The following is a 19,090-nucleotide window of genomic DNA, read 5'->3' as shown; positions in this document are numbered from 1 at the left end:
GATTGGTCAATTTAGCAGGCCCTATTTCACTGAAAGGCACACTACATTCAAAAGTTTTTTTTGAATTGGAATTTTCCTCTTCCATTTAAACCCAGAGATAAAATAATTATCTTATTACCCTTAACTTGTTGGTCTGTACTACAAGTTACAGAAAATTTTATTATTTTTATTTTTTGCTGGGAATCAAGGCCTAAGTGCAAAGCCTGCAGGTCAAATTTGAGCAGAAAAGGCTCAGTCTTTAACTCACAGTAGAAACTTCAACTCGGTTAGTAGATGCTTTATGTATGTTTATCTAAATCCTCTATCTGAGGGTGTGGTTCAAGCTGAAGTCAGGGTAATTTTGCTGTGTTTTTGGGCAAGGCACTTCTCTGACTCCCAGTACCTCTTCCAATGCAACAGTTTTTTTTAAATGGCCAAAAACTGTCAGAGAAAACTGACAAAATGCAGGGGAAACTTGTTGCTGGACTGGTGAACCATTTAGGTGAAGTAGCAATGCTTTTGATTGGGGGTTTATCAATTATTTGTCACAAAAATGTACAAATAAAAAAAAAAAAAAAAAAAAGAATACAGTAGCATCAGTATTTCAGAGGTCATAGGTTCAAATTTCATAGGGACCTGAATTTTTTTCAGGCCTTAATTTCACTACTAGTTGAGTATTATTCATAACTGCAAGGATTGCTTCTATTTTTGTTTCTTCAACCACAGTTCACATATGTGATACTCATATATTTAGTCATGAATTCACCATTTGGAGGGTTTATTTATAACCTACATAATGACTAACTCCCAGTTAGCTTGTTAGCTCAGTTGGTAGAGTGCTGCACCAGTATCACAGAGGTCATGGGTTCAAATCCTGCATGGGCCCGACTTTTTTTTATGGCCTTATTTTCACTACCAGTTAAGTAGTATTCATAACTGCAAGGATCACTTCTCTATTGTTTAAAAAAAAGGTTTGACAGGGGGCAGTAACAGGAAAAGGTCCTATTGAACAACTGCCTCCCTATATTATAATAGGAACCATGCAAAAACAGTAAAAATTGTGAGTAAATGGGCAAATGGAAAAAAATCTCAATGAGCTAGATCAAGGTGGTAAATATAATGATAAAGGGCCTTTGTAATTAATAAAAAATTTGGCAAGATTGGCAGTTCTAGAGGTTCTTAGCAAGTTTGTTCCATGTAATCACAGCTCATGGGAAGAATATGCTACATAGTTTTGTCTTTGCTCAGCCTTAATTTTAAAATCATTTGGGTCAAAGTTGTGTTGTACATCCTCTTGTGGTGCAAATGAAATAGTCATGACAGTTAATGGACATTGAACCAGAGAGAAGAAAGGAGAAGATTAAATAAGACAGGAAGACATTTTAAGAAGGGGGCTTACAAGAGAAATGGAATAAATAAAGGGTAGTGTATTTTAGAAAGTGGGGTTGTCAGAAAGGGGCTCATTACAGAGGGCGTGGCCTTATTGTAGGGTCCTTAATATAACGAAGGACAAGTTCTGGAAACTACTTGTGCCAGTTTTAGATTCAGACTACCTTAAAAACAACTTTACAGTAAAGCTGAGCTGTATATGTACTTTTAATTTGAGTAATGCTTGCTGAGAAATCCTTAGCATTTAAAAAAAATATATAAAATGACAGACTAATTCTAACAATCCAAACAGTGGAGTTGTACTTTGATGTCTTTCCACATGACATTGTTTTTCAATTAAAAAAGAGAAAAAAGAAAGGTTACCATGATAATTATAATTGGAAACTATAAGTCTGCACAGATTCTTACATTTAAATATTCTTAACTTGATAACCACAGGGAATCTAAAATTGGTACCACTGACAGTGGGGACACTTCCCATACAGTTTTAAACCAAATTATCAAGTTGTGTCAAAAACAAAATGCTTGAATGTGAGTGGTTCTTAACAGCCTTTATTTATGACCTAATAGGCTGTTTCAAGTCAAATTTCACCTGTCTGATTACAAACACTTGTAGTTAGACAGGCTGAGTCAAAGAAAATTATGCACTTTCAGCCATTAACCAATAAAAAAAAAACTACATAACCTAGCCAAGGCTAGCCCATCAAATGAGGGAAACTTCAAAAGTAAACAGGTTGACAGATTCACATTGAAAACATACATGAACAAAAACAAAAATGATCCAATGACTACCATTCGAATATGTATTCCTCTGATTCTGATGAGCATTTTTGGCATTAGATTAAATTTTTCATTACCAACTTTCTCACATTTTGTCATTGACACAATTAATCACTAATCGCACTTTGTGTCATACAATTTAGACGTAATTGTGCTTGTAATTTCAAATCAACCTCACACTATGAAGCTGGCCAAATTTGATATCACTTGCCCAATTATTATCTGAATTGTACTCCACTCAGTCAGAGCTACCATAACAAATCAACAGCTAAGTGTTACAATCTTGACACTGAATGAGTACCAAATGCTGGTCAATGTAAAAAAATTATGAAAACTTTAAATGGAGGCCAGTACAAAATTGACACATAATTGACACAAAATTGAAGGTAAAATGATTCTAACTAACACAATACTATTTACAGATTGAATAAGCACGGAAGTACAGGGAAGAAGTCATGCGTTTAAGTTTGAAGACATGCATTCAAGATTCATTCTTAGATGCATTCAAGGAACGAAAAGCAAAAAGGAAAAAAACACCTTGTACACTAACTAAATCCATCTGCATTTCTTTCAAGCAATCACTAACTCCAAGAGTTATTCAGAATTAGGCATGATGTTGCACATAAAATTTCTAACCCTTAATATATCATCATAATTAAATTTTAGTCCTTAAATCATTTTTTAACTTAATTTACATTTGAAAGATACCTCATACATTCAACAACACAACACAGTTCCCTTACTTTAAAAACAAGTAACAATACTTAATTACTTACAAAACTTACCTATCAATAAATCTTTACAATAGCTCTGGACACAACTTGCTTTGTGCAATTCATATTAGAACATAAGAATTTCAGAGCCAAATGTCTGTGAAACAAAACCCTTCCTTTAGGAAAGATTTCCCACAACACAAAATAGCCTGGAGTCCAACTGTATGTGCACAAGTGGTTTTACAAATAATTTTCAAAGTGCTGCTTTGATTCAGTACAATTCTACACATGTTCTTACTTATTGAGAGCTCTTTGCCAGAATGCCTAAAAAGTTTGTCTCTTTTTGTAGGTGCTCAATAAGATAAAAAATAGCTTAATATTAGAGAATTTCTATTTTGCAGTTTTGTATTGTTATGTTTTTGAAAAAAATCCAGACCACTGTTTTTTTCTGTACAAAGTAATAACATTTTTAATTTAGTTTAACACAACGGCAAAATTGCATCTAATAGGCACAAAAACATCATCTTTCAAAATTAGCTGCATGTCTATAACAAGTTCCTTTTAATTTGCAAAATTGCAAAAATGACTAATTCAGTTCTACAAGCCTTTTAATCATACCTATTTTAAAACCCAATTCTATTAGCACTTAACTGAACTAGACTATGTTTACATGCTAAGAAGCTCAGACACTGTTTGTTGATTTTTGAGGATGTCGTCAGAAGTGTATAGGTTCTCCTGATGGCCCAGGGATGTTGACCTTCAACGTAACTGAGTACAACACCAGGGTACCAAGACCACATACGACAACTACTACAACAAGAGCTTTAGCTGAAGTTATGAGGGAGGCTCGGAATTTCACCGGAGCCATAATACACAACAAAGCTACACATATTGTGAGGGTAAAGAAAATTGATACAGCAGTGTTGATGGCTAAAATCTGGCCAAACTTGGCAAAGAGCTGAATCACTGTCATACACAGAGGTATTGATGCCACCACTGTTGTAATGGCAGAGCTGAGGATGGCTGTGCCAATATGCGACACAGCAGCTCGTGTTCTCCAGCCACGTATTTCCTGTCACAAGAGAATAAAAAATACTTTTAAAAACACCCACTAACAAAGGCTCATCCTGTATATTAATAGGTCAAGAACATATCCTTGAATAAATTCTCCAAAAAAAATTTAAACATCCAAAACATGAACACAGGCCAGAGATACTCAAAATAAAAAAAAGTCCTATCACAGTACTTCGGCCAAGAATACTACCAAGTAAGCCAGCCAGGACTTCTGGACCCAAAGTCCAGTGCACCAACTATTAGTTCACAACATCTCTACAAGATCTTGGACATAAAAAGTTTCAATAACATCTGTTTGCCATCTCTCTCTATTCTATTTATAAACATGACACTATCAACATTGCTGATCCTAGCAGTATGCAGGATGTGTGTCATATGAACTTTGTAATAGACCTCTCTCACCGTGGAGTCTCTGTGGCTCAGTGGTAGAGCATCAGAGTGGGAAATCCAAGGTCTGAGGTTCGATTCCTCATGGGGACTCAGATTTTTTTTCTTTGTCCCACACACGTGAGAAGACAAAGAGCATTTTTCTTTAATGTCTGTTTACTTCACACAAACCTTAGAAGAGCTGAGATTCTGTGGTATACAGTTTCCAGCCATAATGTAACCCTCTACCAAATGAACGCAATAATCAACCGATGTGCCAACCAAAATAGATAAAGAAATTGCTTCCACTGCTCCAAGATGCCATGAAAGCAGGTAAAAAATTCCCACAACTGTGGTCAGGACACCTGTCAGAAAGAAAGCCATCAAAGAAGTCTTTGTGTGAGATCCTTCAGACTTCCCTGTACAGAACTGCCACAAGCAAACAACTCTTCTATTTTAGGACTTTGAAATTCCATCCAGCTATCACTCAAGTCAAATCATGCACTGACAGACTTCAATTGCTGCTTTTAAAGAGAAAATTGATTTCAACTTTTTAGAGAGAATTTAATTTCTTATTTGACATCTAGAAGTGTGTATGTATATTCTAACTGAACAATATGGTACCTTTAATTGAGAAAGCCCCTTTGGGAGGAGTACAATACATCTGTAAGTTCAAAATGAATGTATGTATGTTTAAAACTGTGTGGAAGGCAATGTGAAGGACTGAATTTTAGAGTTTGGGACTGAGGTTGGGTGAACTAATTCCCAACCAAAAAACTCACACACAGCCCCAAATCATTGCCTGTGATGTAAATCAAAGACCAAATTTGATACCAACAAGTTGATGACATACATACCTACTATGGTGACCATTACAATAAAGGTCAAACAAGCGTTGGCTGTGAACACAGCCACAGAGAAAACACATAACATAAGTGAAAACACTGTGCCATAGATTGCACTGTTGACAGCCACAACTTCAATGAACACATTCACCCATTCTTGATTTGTTTGGAAAATTGACTTGAATCCCTCAGGAAATGATGGAGAACTGATAATGTCTTTCAAAAAGCTGTCCCATTTCTCAAAATCTTCAACTTTTTCATGCGATGACTTGCCTTTGAAAATTTTCTGAAGAAAAAATGAAATGCAGCCATTAGAAAATAATAACATTTTTTTAAATTAGGAAGGTAACTAAACAGACACTCTCAACACGGCCACCATGATTGTAGTCTGCAGGACTGAAAACAAGATAATGACAACAGATAGAGACAGTAGCTTAGTCTTGTACCCAGACCTTCCACAGCCAAGTGGTTGTATTTTCAGTTACAGTTACACTGAAGGATCTGGGGATGAGATAAGAGGCAGCTAGCACACTCCCCCAGACCCCTTCAGGATCCAACAGGCTACTCCAACAGACGATACCATTACCTGTCTAAATCAAATGCAAAACTGAAAACAAAATAATGACAACACATAGAGACAGTAGCTTAGTCTTGTACCCAGACCTTCCACATCACAAAACACTGTGTAAACTTCAACATAATCAATGCACAAAAGAACAAAAAGGGAGCCTTGTTTGTTCTTTAAATGTCAATGGTGACATCATCTGTACATCTGTCCTCATACATAATGTGCTTAGGATTCCATCAGCTTTTCATATAATTTTGGTTTGAGTACTTGAAGCCTTAAGAAGAAGCACTCACTGGCTTCAAGATTCTACCCATGGACTTGGGGTTCCGTGGGCCAGGAATTAAATCAAGAAGGCCTTACAAAATGTGGTGGGGTTACCCCTTTACAGACTAGCCTACCTTTCAAGGGGAGTTTACAATACTCTTCCATTGCTTCATGCCATTAAAACTGGGATAAGTTTTTCAAGGTTGGCCCTTCTGACCTTCAATCCTCTTTTAACTCACATCACAACTTACCGATTCAAAAGCCATTTTCATCCAGTATGTCTTATTTCCATAAGGATTCTTAATATCCATATAGTACATCTTTGCCTGAGAAGACCCTGAGCTAAAAGTTGGTTTAGTTAAGTTAAAACAGTCTTTGTAAAAAACAGATGAATGACCATTAATGCTGATATCATCCAGGAAGAAATCCCACATCCAGCTGGGGAAGCAATCTGCTCCTCCTTCTCTAACAAGCTCATGATTGTTGCTTATCATTTTGCACAGGCGGCACGCAGCGCTGACAAATTTGGATCTTTCTGAAACCAACTTTGTGAAACTAAAGTCTGGAATAACTTCCCCCTACAAGAGAAAATGAATATTTATGCATTATTTTCAAGAAAAAATGAAATATGTCTCTGCATTAATTTGATTTGTCATAATAAACTCTACACTGTTAGAGTTTTCATGATGAAATGTTTTAGTAACAGAATAAAGTAAATGATAAAACATTCATGTCTGTATGAAAATTTGCTGGAGAATTCATTGGGGTATAAAGTAGAGCTGTCAGTAAGAGCCACAAGCCATCCAAACCTGGCACCTGGTTTGACATGAATGACTGAATACATAATTTAACAGGGAAAAGTTATTCCACAATTAGAATTTGCTCAAAGGTTTGTGTGACCTTCTTGGAGCACTTGGGACAATTGAACCACAAAGTTACCAGTCTTGTCTGTAATTCAATATCTAAAAGCTTTGTAGAAATTGTCACTAACCTAGTAAATAATTAATACTTTTGTCTTTAAGATAGGGGCTTACCAACAAACATTTCAGTCCCTGAGGTGACTATAACTAAATAATTACCGGTAATGTCCAAAAATACACATACTCAAATTTACAGAAAATCATCTGTCCAAAATTGTTCAATAAAAATTATGCCTTTCATTCAACATCATGGAAAGATAAATTTTAAACTAAATGCACTTTTTATTACTGACAACTTTTCAGGTGGAGCATCAGTATGTCCATACCTTCTTTTCAATAACATGCTCTCGCCTGATCATGCTACGATCAATCTTACTCAAGCCAAGGATCACAAAAATGACCGCTGATGAAGCCACAATGGGTTTCGGGACTGGTTTGCACCCTCCAGGACACAGTGGGGGTGTGATTGGTGTGCCAATAGCAGTTGGTGGATGAATGTCATTCCCAGAACCACCTGATGTGTTTGAAAAATATGACATCAATTTTATTTGCCTGCTTGATTAATCAATACTCCAAACAATTTTTGAATAAATTTAACATCAAAGAAGTCAAAAGCAAGAATCCATACCTTCATTTGACTCTGTCTTTTTGGTCAGGGGTTTGTCTGAAAAATATTGACAACAAACAAATTTAACAACAGACAAATGACGAACAATTTATAAGACTCAATTCAAATATTAACCATGCAAGCAACATAAAAAGTAGTAAATAAATTCCTACCTTTGTTTGCCTTTTGTGTTGGTGTAAACTTCCTTTCCGTCCCTGATTGGTACATAACAAAAAATCAAATATTACCAACAAAGTTGAAACGTGTTAAAAGGCTGAAAAATATAACTGTCAATTTTTTCTGGATACTCCTCACTGAACAAACAAAGGATAAATTAACACTCACTTGGTTTTTTCGTACTATGAACTGCAGGTTTTTTGGTTGGGGAGCTGCAAGAAGCAATTTTATATATATCAATGGACAAACTTAAACCAACAGAACCAGACGCAGGAACACTCTACAACAACTAAAAGTTAAAATACTACAACTGATGCCCAGCTCAGAGAAAAATTGCAAGATGGCCTAAGCATAGGGATCTTCTTGATTCAACCTTTTCCACCCTAAGATCAGCTTTCATATCCTCCAAACTGTTTTCTGTACACTTCCTAAGGTGTTGACAAGGAGAATTTGTCAAACAATTAAGAGTTTCTTTAGTTGGTGATCATTTCCTTTATTCTCAAGAAATTGATGTGAAATTCTGGGGTTATATTGTAAAGAGAAATTAAATGCTAGTCACTCTAAGTGTTGAAATGGATAAAAGTCAAGTGAATGCTAGGAGGGAAACTACGTCTTACAGGAGTAATTCACCTCAAGCCTACATACTGACTCACCTAGAGCTAGTTTTTTCCTGCAAACTTGCTGTTGTTGGTTTCAATGTCTTCCCTTTTGGTATAGGAGTTGTATTGGAATTTGGAGGCTTGACTATACCATCTCCCTTTTTTTTGTCTCCTGAAGTGTCTGGAGTCTTGAGTGCTGGGGTTGATTCAGATATTGGTGAATTACTCTGAGTTGTCACCATGAGCTTTTTTGTAGTTGGTGTAGGGTTATCGATGTCGTTTGACGGTTGAAATTCATTCACAAGCTGATCGGCAGCAATGTCATTTGTGTCTAATGATTCACTGCTCATGTTATACTTCAGCTCTATAAGTTGCTGCAAATTGGTGCTTTCCTTGAAGAACGCTGGTGGCTTGGTGGACGGTCGGATTTGTGAGTCAAAACCAATGGACACACCCAGGATTAAAATAAAAAGAACTAGAACAATATAACGGCACTTTTGTATCGGCACAGCAAGCCAGTAATACAGAAATGATTGTAGCCCACATCGGTAACGACAGCAACTGCTACTGTGACTTTGATGAGGCAGCCCTTGTCTTGATTGAAAAGACCTCCTGTGAACTAGGGGTGCTTGTTGATCAAACGTACCATTGGGATCATCAAACATGGTCAAGTCAGTGTCACTTGAACTAGGAGATGGGCTTTGTGAGTTAGGGGAACTACTGTCTAAGTTGATCAGCGAGGTGTCGTCCTCCTGAGAGAGTGATCTATCAGCAAGTTCCATCACTTGCGACACTGATGATGATGATGAAGCTTGCTGAGAATAACTCCTCTCATTTCCTGACAGAAACTGCAGAATGTCACCTGCAAATAGATGTCATCATTAACCCTTAAACTCCCACGATATAATGGTTGATTCTCCCCTCTACATGCTGCAAATTTCCTTATAAGTCAGTTACAACAATTTGGTGTTAGGTAAAGAAAACAAATTCAGCCAGGGAATTTTCAGCAGGCTCAAAAGGTTATACCACTGAATTGCTATTTCTGACTGATCAAGAGCTGATTCTCTTGACAAGGAAGTACTTAGCAGCTTAAATTCCCGAGGAAATTCACTAATCAAGGGCTGTTTCTCAAAACTCCCTGTAACTTTACAAGCCTGATCTAATGTTAAAATGTTATATAATTCTTCAAAAGTCTTTGCACCAACAAATTTTCAGCAGGTTCAGAAGGTTATACCACTGAATTGCTATTTCCGACTGATCAGGAGCTGATTCTTCTGACAAGGAAGTACTTAGCAGATTAAATTTCTAAATAAATTCACTAATCAAGGGCTGTTTCTCATAACTTCCTGTAACTTTATGAGCCTGATATAATGTTAAAAAAATTTAGTTCTATTGAATTCTTTGAAAGTATTTGCACCAACATTACTCCAACCTGTTTTTTCATCCTGATATTTTTATTGTTTGTATTTCAAATCTGTCTAAATCTTGATTATGAAAGAAACACAGCAAACAAAATCCTGCTCTATGGGCCTGATAAGTTACCACATCTTTCAAAAGAATGAGCCCCATATATCAAGAGGTACTGAGAATAACCATAAGTTATTACTAAATACTTACCTGGCAAATCAGAACGTCCACTCCCCAAGGCGCAATTCATCTTCCCGAAAATCATTTTATATATCAATACTTCCCATTTTGAAATGTAACGATGCCAAAGGGTGAGAGCTGGGGGAATGGTAAAAAACACTGTAAACCAACAGCTGCCCACTATCAGCCCCATAAACAAGCCAAAATCACGGATGGCCGGCATCTGTTTGACACATAAAGCAACTGTTAGTATTTTGGAACAAGTTAAGGCAGCTCTCTTTGCGAAAATGGGCAACTTTTGATGTGATTGTGCTGGTATCCTCACAGCCTCTGGCAGAGTGCCAGAATAAAATTAAACTTAAGTGGAATATTGGTTGCAAATTGTGCAACCAAAATATGTTGACTTAAGGCTGACAGTTGTGTCTGATTTGAAATATGTCTTTTGTAAAATATAATAGTTTGTTTCACTTAGTCAAATTGATAATTTGTATTTTTATAAACATCTGTGAAAAGTGGGATTCCTAAAGTTGGGAGTACTGCAAAAACCTCCAGATAAGCTGCACTTTTTCTCCAAAAATCATTGCTAGAAATTGAGGGTGCAGCTTATCTGCGGGAACATTTCCATTTTCACATCGGATCTAATGCCTGGTTACTAAGCTTCAAATGTTCCGCTCACATTCTTGTTGTAATGCAAAAATCTATGAAAAAACTGTGTTGAATGAAGAAATTCCTATCAACAATTACCAGAAAAAGATCAATCATATGTCAAAGTTGGTAGAAACAATATTCACATTGAAGTACTAAAATTGTGGGTAAGACTTTGAAGTATTTTCCATTGCAATGTTAATAGGGAGTTTATGTTCAATGAACAGTGAATGAAGAAGACTCCTCAAGACTCGACTTTGGATTACTTTTGATTTCTTTCAAAAAACTTTTTTTCCAAAATTTGAGCTGCTAAATTCAGGGTGCGGCTTATCTGCGGGTGTGGCTTATCTGCAGATGCAGCTTATCTGCAGGTGCGGCTTATCTGCAGGTACAGCTTATCTGTGGATTTTTACGGTAATACATATCTCATAGAGCATGCTAATCATTCTTTAGAATTTTAGAGAACCTAAATAACACTGACTTGTTTTCAGTTTCCCTCGACCATTGCCAGAAAAAAGAAAAAAAACCATAATGCGTATATGAAAAAATTGCGCCACTGATTGCCAGTGACTAAGCAAACAAATCCTTTTAAGGTTCCTGAGGGTATCTGCAAACAGTGGTTTCAATAACTTTTTCCATAAATGGCTCTGCATAATAGAAAACCCAATCACAACAGCCTGCTCCCAGGCTAAGCACTGACTGTGGAAAGAGGTCTTACAGGTGATAGTAGACTACAGGTAACCTGCTCTTTTTGATACCCCTGTGCTAATAAGACCTTCACCCTCTCTGTAACTCTAACCCACCTTGGAAAAGCAGTTGGCGAAAAAAGCCATTGCTGTGGTAAATGATGTGAAGAAGGTTGCTTTGCCTGCTGTACATATGGTATGCAGCATGCGTGATTCCAAACTTCTTGCACTCTGTGCTTGACAGAAAGTATTGACAAAGACAAAGACATCATCCACTCCAATACCGATAATGATGAATGCTGAAATGCCACTAAGAATGCCAAGACTTGGGACTTGAAACACATGACGGAAAAAGAAATAAGCCACGAAAAGAGGAGTTACAATACTGATAATTCCGAAAAAAGTTAAAAAGAGGGAAAGTCGCGTGAAAATGAGCACAAAAATTCCAACAAAAGCGATGGTGAACACTGCTAACTTGATGTCTGCCCATAGTGTCTTATTCACTTCATAGTCAAAGACATCTGTTCCACCATAGAGCAATCTCACTTTGCTGTTGACAAAAACAAAGATAATGTAACTCTAAGAGGTGAGGTATGCTCTACAAAGTTTTGTGATTTTTGCTGCTTAAAATCTTCCTTGGAAAACTAGTTATTTGAATTTCTTTGAAAAGAAAATTTTCATTCATACTTTCTCTTTATGCTTTGTAATGGCAAAGACAAATATTGAAAAGTTTCTGGATCACTTTTCTTCCCTGAGTTTTCTTAAGCATATTCTAAAGATATGGTACATCACCGTGTCATATAGTTAACATTTTAACTTTCATGAGTGTTCAAGACAAAATTTCTCCTTACAATATCAATACAAAATCAAGCAGACAAATGATAAGAATAATGAAAAATATTGATTAGAGGATCATTAGTTGATCCAATACCAATTTAATTTTCTGAATTAAACACAAAAAGAATCGTGAGGCAGACAGTAAGGAGAATTACTAATGAGATCTAGGAAATGAGAGGGTTGACTCTAAAGCCAAGATCTAATCAGTAACCCTCCATTCCACCTGTTATGAAATTAATAAGATACAAGAAAAAATTACTCAGTTCTGATTGGTTCAGATAAATGCAGTTTTCAGGTAATTCAGTGCAGAAGAGGGTTAATTCAGTGCAAAGATGTAACAAACCAGACTGAACAATTCCTTGAACTGTTCAGCCAGACTATGAAATTTTTTGTCTAAAGATGTGAAAATATCATTTATATATTTTTTTTGTTTTGACCGAATGCACAATGTCACTTGCAGGGTTTGAATTTAGTTATTTTTGCACTTGCTTCACTGCTTTGCTTCTGCATAATTATGATGTGCTACCTCATATTTTTTCATGTATACTATTAATACATAATCACACGATTTTCGCTTGTGCAATTTGGAATAAATAAGCACTAGCTAATTTTTTTCAAAGACCACAAATTGCACTCACTCTATGGGCTCATGCAATTTTGTTGGTCTTTGCTAAAATTTACTTGTGTTTATTTATTCCAAATTGCACTCGAAATCTTGTGATTACCTAGACAAATATTCTTGTGAATTAGTTGAGATAATTTGGTATTGTCTTCATTCACCAATTGTTTGCAAAATAATGCATTTGAAGCAAAGGAGGTAATTCCAAGCAATAAAAAGTGATGCCATTGTAAGTGAAAACATATATTAACATACAACAAGTGGTTTCTGTGTTCAGAGGTGCAAATCTTTTGAACAACAAGGCCAGCCTCCCTGCATCACCTCTGCCATTTAATATTCTGAATTTTGTGCAAAAACTTTCCTTGTTGCTTTTGAATCCTAATTGCTCTGTGTCATCATCCAATAAGATTTTAAAGAATTGATGCATATGACAAGAGGTCCAGTCCTAACAATAGCATCTTCCCTAAGGCACCCTCTGTGTTGACAATCAACAACTAATGCTTACAAACCTTCCAGAATAGATTGCAGCAAACTGAAAAGGTGCTAGGCTGTGACTCTCATCTCTAAGAATTGAAACTCGTGACCATTTGTTTTTATACATTGTTTGCTATTGTTGACAGCAATTTGCATATCGACTAAACACCAGATTAGAGTACGATTGTTCAATTTTACTCCTAATGCTGGATATTTTAATGAAAAAACTCAAACAAGGAAGATAGGAAATTTGCATCCAAATTAGTCGATATGATGGGAATTCGCGTCTGAGTTTTCACCCGTGCAGCTGCAAGTGTTGGATCGAGCTTGCTGTACAAAAGAGTTCTGAAAAATATTGCTCGCAAACGAAATGGTATATTTTTCCACGCTTGAACAATAAATAATGATAAAGCATTTTCACGATATTGTAGAATAAGGAAATTTGAGAGTTTGAGAGCTTTAGGCTAAAGATGTTTTTTGAGAATAGAACCTTAATTCTCTAACCAGAAAGCGTCATAAGGGTTTACAAAACTCGCGATCTAAATAATAAACCGCCAACTGAATAACCAACCGAATAACCAACCGAATAACCTACTTTACGAGCCGATCACTTCAAGCAATGTCAATATAGTATCATGCTTCAAAGAGCTTTAGATTGTAACTAAGGAAAAAAGGAATTTCTAGATCGATCCACGCAAAACTGACAAAAATCGCTATGCCGTAGAAATATGAATTACATAATAGTTGTACTTACTCTGTTGACATCTTTTTCATTGCTTCAATGTAGCTCTTCAAAAAATTCTCGTACCGATCTCTTTCCTTACGGTTGGTGCCATCCGGCTTCAGAGGAGAACCAAATTTCATTTCTGCTCGTAAGAATCGACTCTTCAAGTTATCCTTCGAAAAAGAGTCGTCGACAAACCAATACGTAAATGTTTTTGTAAGCAGAAGCTTTAAGGTGTTCTGAATGCTGGTTTCTGTAAGGTTCTTGATTACAGTACCATCTTCGTTCCTTCCCTGTCCGTCGAATATTTCTTTTTTGAGAAACTCAGATCGCGAGGGATAAAAGAAATTTATAAGAGAAATTGGAGGGACACAGTGATCATCTAGAAAAGGGTCAGCTCTTGCTTCTTTCCATTTCCAGCAGTAGTCGTTGAATCCCTGCTGCGACATAAGACTCTGGTCTATTGCATGGACGGTTTCGAGTCTTTCTTTAGTGAACATGTTCAGGTCATCGTCCCCTATGGCAAGATAGACTAACTCCAACCTCCATCTCGGTTTTGTTTGATAAGAAGTCTTTTCTGTCGGTTTTTCGTCTAGAGCCCTCGCAAATCTTTTACGTCTCAAATTAGGAAGCTTCTTCTGCGTATGGGAATGGCTTCCAGCAACCTCAACCATGTCATTTCGTTCAGAACTTATATGTCCCGGGATTTCGAATGACTCTATAGATTTGTCTATAACCAAACAATCACCGTTATTGCAATCAGGAATAACCACAACGAGCGCCAAAACGACGGGAATTAAAATTGCGAAGAACAAAACCAACGAAGAAACAGCTGGATGAACATAGACCCTCGTAACCCGGAGTAAAAAATTGTCAATACAGTAAGTTTTACTGTTACAGCGAGAGAGGAACGCTCGAAACGACGTGAATGAAGTCTTCGGTTGACGATAAGACAAGGAAGGCTCTGTTAAAGAAGGGTCCATCTGGGATTGGCCTCCACCAAATTCTAGATTCGCGTCATCATGCCCAACGAGGAGCTTTGATAAGTCATCGCTGTCTTTCCTCGAATGTCTAGCTTGCATGTTCATGTTGCTATGTTTCACAAATCGCTAGCTACTGTTGACCTGAAAACCTTCGTAACTCAACTAAAAGCTAACATAAATAGGCCTCAGTGTTTAGTGACTCTCAGTTCATCTTCAGAATAGGTGGTTTAGCATATTACATCACGAACGCTCTCACGATGTCTCGAACTCAAACTCAAACTATTTGTTTAGCCAGAGGTTATCTGACTAGAGCCGGGACTTTTGTTAGGAACAATTCATCACGTGACTTGTACTTATTTTCGTTTTTGTTCGCGTGATGATGTAAGGGTCAAATTTCACTGAGAGGGAATAAATCTTCTCTCTACCTACGGAATTTTGCTAAAAATACGAGTTATTGTCTTACATGACAAAGAAAATGGATGTTTAATACAATATTAATTCAAGTGCGAATCAACATCGCTTCTGTTTGGTGAAAAACGATTTACAGCATCTGGCACGGAAGCACGAAACGCAGCTATGTCAATCGGCCAACAAAAGGCTCTTTGAAGTTTTCTCTTAATCATTGTTGACGAGAGGAAAGACGTAGGCTGGATTTTGGCGTGGTTATCCGGGGAAGAGTCAAAATCTCCTTTTGCAGTCCTTGAAATTTATTTGATGAATATTGAAACAAAAATGAAGGTATTTATTAATGTTATTTGTACTTTTTAAATGTACAGATTCCCAAAATGAGATACTGTAAAAATACAGCCTTTGAATGACAGGGTGCGTCCATTAAAACCGCAAGAATAGATATCAGGAATGCGCGGACACTTGGTAAATCTTAAATTTCTCTCAGCCTAGCAACGATGAGATTACTCTGAAAATTAAAAGATGTTAGAATTTTTCATTTAAGTAACCCGAAACAGTGCAATGTTAGCAACATAAATTCATTGCCAGTGAATTAACATTGTTTTGTTTTGTTTTGCTTTTTTTTTTATTTTTTTAAATATTATTTATAGCCGAGACTCTTTAAATAGAAAACAAAGAGAGTAAACTGCTTCGAAGATTTTAAAAATATGCAAGCTGGTCAAACAAAATTAAAAGGCTTTAATTTCATTAAACTAAAATTGAAATCTGAGAAAGGACTGGTTAGGCTTCTAAAGTCTCATGAAGACGTCAGTTTCCTTTGCTGTGATTAAATCATTTCAATTCCTTCAACTACGAGTTGTAGTCGTCTGTTCAGTCTCCTAGTTACGCTGAGAACTTCCTCCACTGCTGAAAAAAAAGATTCTTAGTCACGTCTCATTTAGCGGAAGAACACTGGCTACAACCCCTTGACCCTAATAGTGACTGGCATCTAATTTCTCCCTACACTGATATCCCTGAATTCAACATTTAAGGTCACGAGAATAAAGAAAATGATCACCGACTAAAGAAGCTCTTGATTGTTAGACAAATTCTCCTTGCTAGCCCTCTAGGAAATGTATAGAGAACAGTATGAAGAAAATGTATACTGATGCGAGGGCGTGAGGGTTAATCCGACTTAAAAAAATCCTTAGGCGCGAAGAAGCGCCGGCGCCGTCAACCGCCACGGTTGGTGGTAACTATAGAGACCGTCCGCGGTCAACCCTGTTTTTGTTCACCGAAGCTTCTTTATGACCTTGACTTAAATGCAAACCGGATAGGAACATTTTACGAGATGATTACGAAAAAAGCGAACGGGAAATATGCAAGCTGAGAACCGGAAACGCTCTCTGAGATCCTTTAGGTCTTCCCAAGGGACGGAAAGTTCAGTTCATTGATTTAAAAGCCATTTTCCTTGCGTCTTTTGCAAAACACATCGAAATCATTCGTGAAGGACTCCTTGTGCTCTCTCACAGTGTGAGCGCAAGATTGTGTAAAGAGTGTGACCCAATTTTCGAGCGAGTTCATTTCTTGTACTCCGCGATGCCCAGTTAACGCGTGAAATGGTTGTTACGTACGTCGATTAGCGGCGTCAACTTATCGCTAAAGATCTTTCTCCGACTAGGTGTTGTTTTAGTTCCAGCTGTGGTAAAAGGACTGTTTCCCCTTTGTTTTTACATTTTTCCTTCGCTTTATCAAAAAGGAATAAAAGAGAACTTGAAAACGTTAGAAACGTTCTACGTAAAAGGTATTTCAAATGACTTCTGTGGTAGACAAACATTAACCATCTGCTGTTAAGGGAAAAACAATTATGACAAATGTTCGGTAGGGGGTCCTTGTCGATTTATGATGGTTATACAGGGGGGTAAGCCTAGAAACCAGGGTCATGATAATTTCTTTCACAAAATATTAAGTGAAGCCGCCACACTTCTCCCCACAGGAGGGCAATTTGCGATTACGCAGTTATAAGCAGAGTTTTCACAGGGAGGTGGTACAAAAACTCGCACATGGCAAAGGAGAAAATAATAATTTGGAAGCAGCATTTCGCTTGTAAAACAGCCGGCACGCTGAAACAGAGAAACAAGTTTTTACGATCCTTTGATGATGACAGGCTTGAGGGCAGTTTGCGATTGCGCAGGTGTATGCAGAGTTTTTTCACAGGGGGAGGGGGGGGGTGTCGAAGAAAAGGGTGTCCATAGAATTTGGGAACGTGCTATTTTCGAGGTAGCATCTCATGGATGTAAGGACCAACATGCGGGCTATCATCTGGCATTGTTGCCCGTTTCTAGGCATCACCCATCGTCACGACATTTAACTGCTCATTAGTAGGCATCAACCACCGTCATTACCCGTCAATCCACGTCATCATACGCTTCATTGGGTATCATTCACTGTCACGAAGCATTATTCCCATAATTGAGCTAAGCTGATCTCGACTAGGCATCATTCAGTCTCAACGATCCACACACTACCACCTAAATCCGCGAATGATTTCTAACGTATAGCAGTTTTCATTTGGGTTTAACAAACACTAAAATGAAAACTTGCTTCTATGTATACCATATTGGAACAACATTGCCAGATTGCTCACCATATCAGAACCCCATTGGCAGATCACTCACCATATTAGAACAACACTGGTAGATCGCGTCTTGAAGGTGAACATAGAATTGGTGTATGGTCAAGAAAAGGGAAACCAGTTATTCAGTTAAGTTATTCCAAATCACAACGAACTCAAAGAAAATATTTTCAGCTATATTAGGGCTTGAGCTTTTGTTCGCCATTTACAGTTTGTACAGTCCACATTTCTCCACCGCTCCACGCGGTCGCCGATTAAAAATTCGCTACTCGATATTTGGTCTAACATATAAAACAATTTGTTTCTTTTTTTTTCTGTTTCGAAAAAGGCCAAGGCGAAGCTTTGTCGCCACCTTTGCATTTGTTTAAAGGTCTCATTGCTAGTCTTCGACAGTCTGTATTTCTCCCATGTTCACTCGATCCGCCGCATTCACGCTGAATCCCAAAATGCTCGGGTCCACTTTCTGCATCTTTTTCTTTCTTTTCTTCTTATTCATTGCTTCCTGAGGATCCTCTTGAGGTGGACCCGATAGGAAGGCGCCTGATTGGGTCATATTCGTGGGCCTGGCTGCAGATGGTCCCCGAGGAACAGGTGCACCCCACACACTTGCCTAAACGGAATAACCAAACAAAAACCTCTTTGCAGTTTGGCCTTCACTAAACTTCAAATGAATACAGCGCGTAAATTTCTAAAGTTGTGCTGCGTCAGTAAGTGGTATTACAAGACAACCTGGTTTTATCAACTCCCGCTTTTCCGGAGCAGTAGGCAGAAGGACTTCCGAGAAACAGGCCTCTAGTTACATATCTTTCCAACACTTCTCGTTAGTTATTACGGAACTTAACCACACACGTGTAGGAGTCGCGCAAGGCAGCCAGAAGGCAGATTGCTTTCTTTGAAGCAAAGTGCAGATCATTTTCTGTTTTCTTTCGTTATACAAACTAAAAAAAAGGCTTACAGTTGATTTGTTGTTATAATAGGGCGCCAGAAAGAGTCACATTCTCCCTTCGGTCATCCGCTCTTAAGGCTCTTTACGCGCCATTCAACACTTACTTGATGTTTTACGACGCGAAATTGGTTACACTTACTTGAGAAAACGGTGGAAGAGAAGCAGGAATTTTGTCCTTTTGTTTCTTCCGTCTTTCGATGAACTCGCGAGCAAAATCTCTCGTTTCGCGATTGTCTCCTAAGTAAGACTTGACGTAGTCGTAAACCTAAGAGAAATTAGAAACCAA

The 19,090-nt window shown here is 37.5% G+C and overlaps 2 protein-coding genes across 2 annotated transcripts in view; both read right to left on the bottom strand.

Annotated features, from left to right (window-relative positions):
• Nucleotides 1–1,557: 1,557 nt before the first annotated feature.
• On the bottom strand, nucleotides 1,558–15,176 carry LOC113680477 (protein dispatched homolog 3). Its single transcript, XM_089180059.1, has 12 exons — nucleotides 13,884–15,176; nucleotides 11,317–11,749; nucleotides 9,899–10,091; nucleotides 8,336–9,143; nucleotides 7,851–7,894; nucleotides 7,679–7,720; nucleotides 7,527–7,562; nucleotides 7,225–7,412; nucleotides 6,230–6,556; nucleotides 5,159–5,432; nucleotides 4,494–4,666; nucleotides 1,558–3,933 (listed from the first exon to the last, which is right to left on the bottom strand). Exons 1-12 carry the CDS (start codon nucleotides 14,939–14,941, stop codon nucleotides 3,577–3,579), a joined length of 3,933 nt encoding a protein of 1,310 aa, XP_089036185.1. The 5' UTR covers nucleotides 14,942–15,176; the 3' UTR covers nucleotides 1,558–3,576.
• Nucleotides 15,177–18,013: 2,837 nt separating this feature from the next.
• The window catches only part of LOC113680486 (GRB10-interacting GYF protein 2), an 18,831-nt gene continuing 17,754 nt past the window's right edge, over nucleotides 18,014–19,090 (bottom strand). Inside the window, exons 26-27 of the mRNA XM_089180060.1 lie at nucleotides 18,944–19,069; nucleotides 18,014–18,468 (exon numbers count right to left, since the gene is read on the bottom strand). Coding sequence (XP_089036186.1) covers nucleotides 18,238–18,468; nucleotides 18,944–19,069 — 357 coding nt within the window. The 3' untranslated portion in view covers nucleotides 18,014–18,237. The remainder of the gene's footprint in view (nucleotides 18,469–18,943; nucleotides 19,070–19,090) is intronic.

This window comes from Pocillopora damicornis, chromosome 8 (assembly GCF_964200805.1).
Source record: "Pocillopora damicornis chromosome 8, jaPocDami1.2, whole genome shotgun sequence".
NCBI lineage: Eukaryota > Metazoa > Cnidaria > Anthozoa > Scleractinia > Pocilloporidae > Pocillopora > Pocillopora damicornis.
The sequence above is the reverse complement of the archived record's forward strand: the minus strand, read 5'-3'. Positions and strand labels throughout refer to the sequence as shown.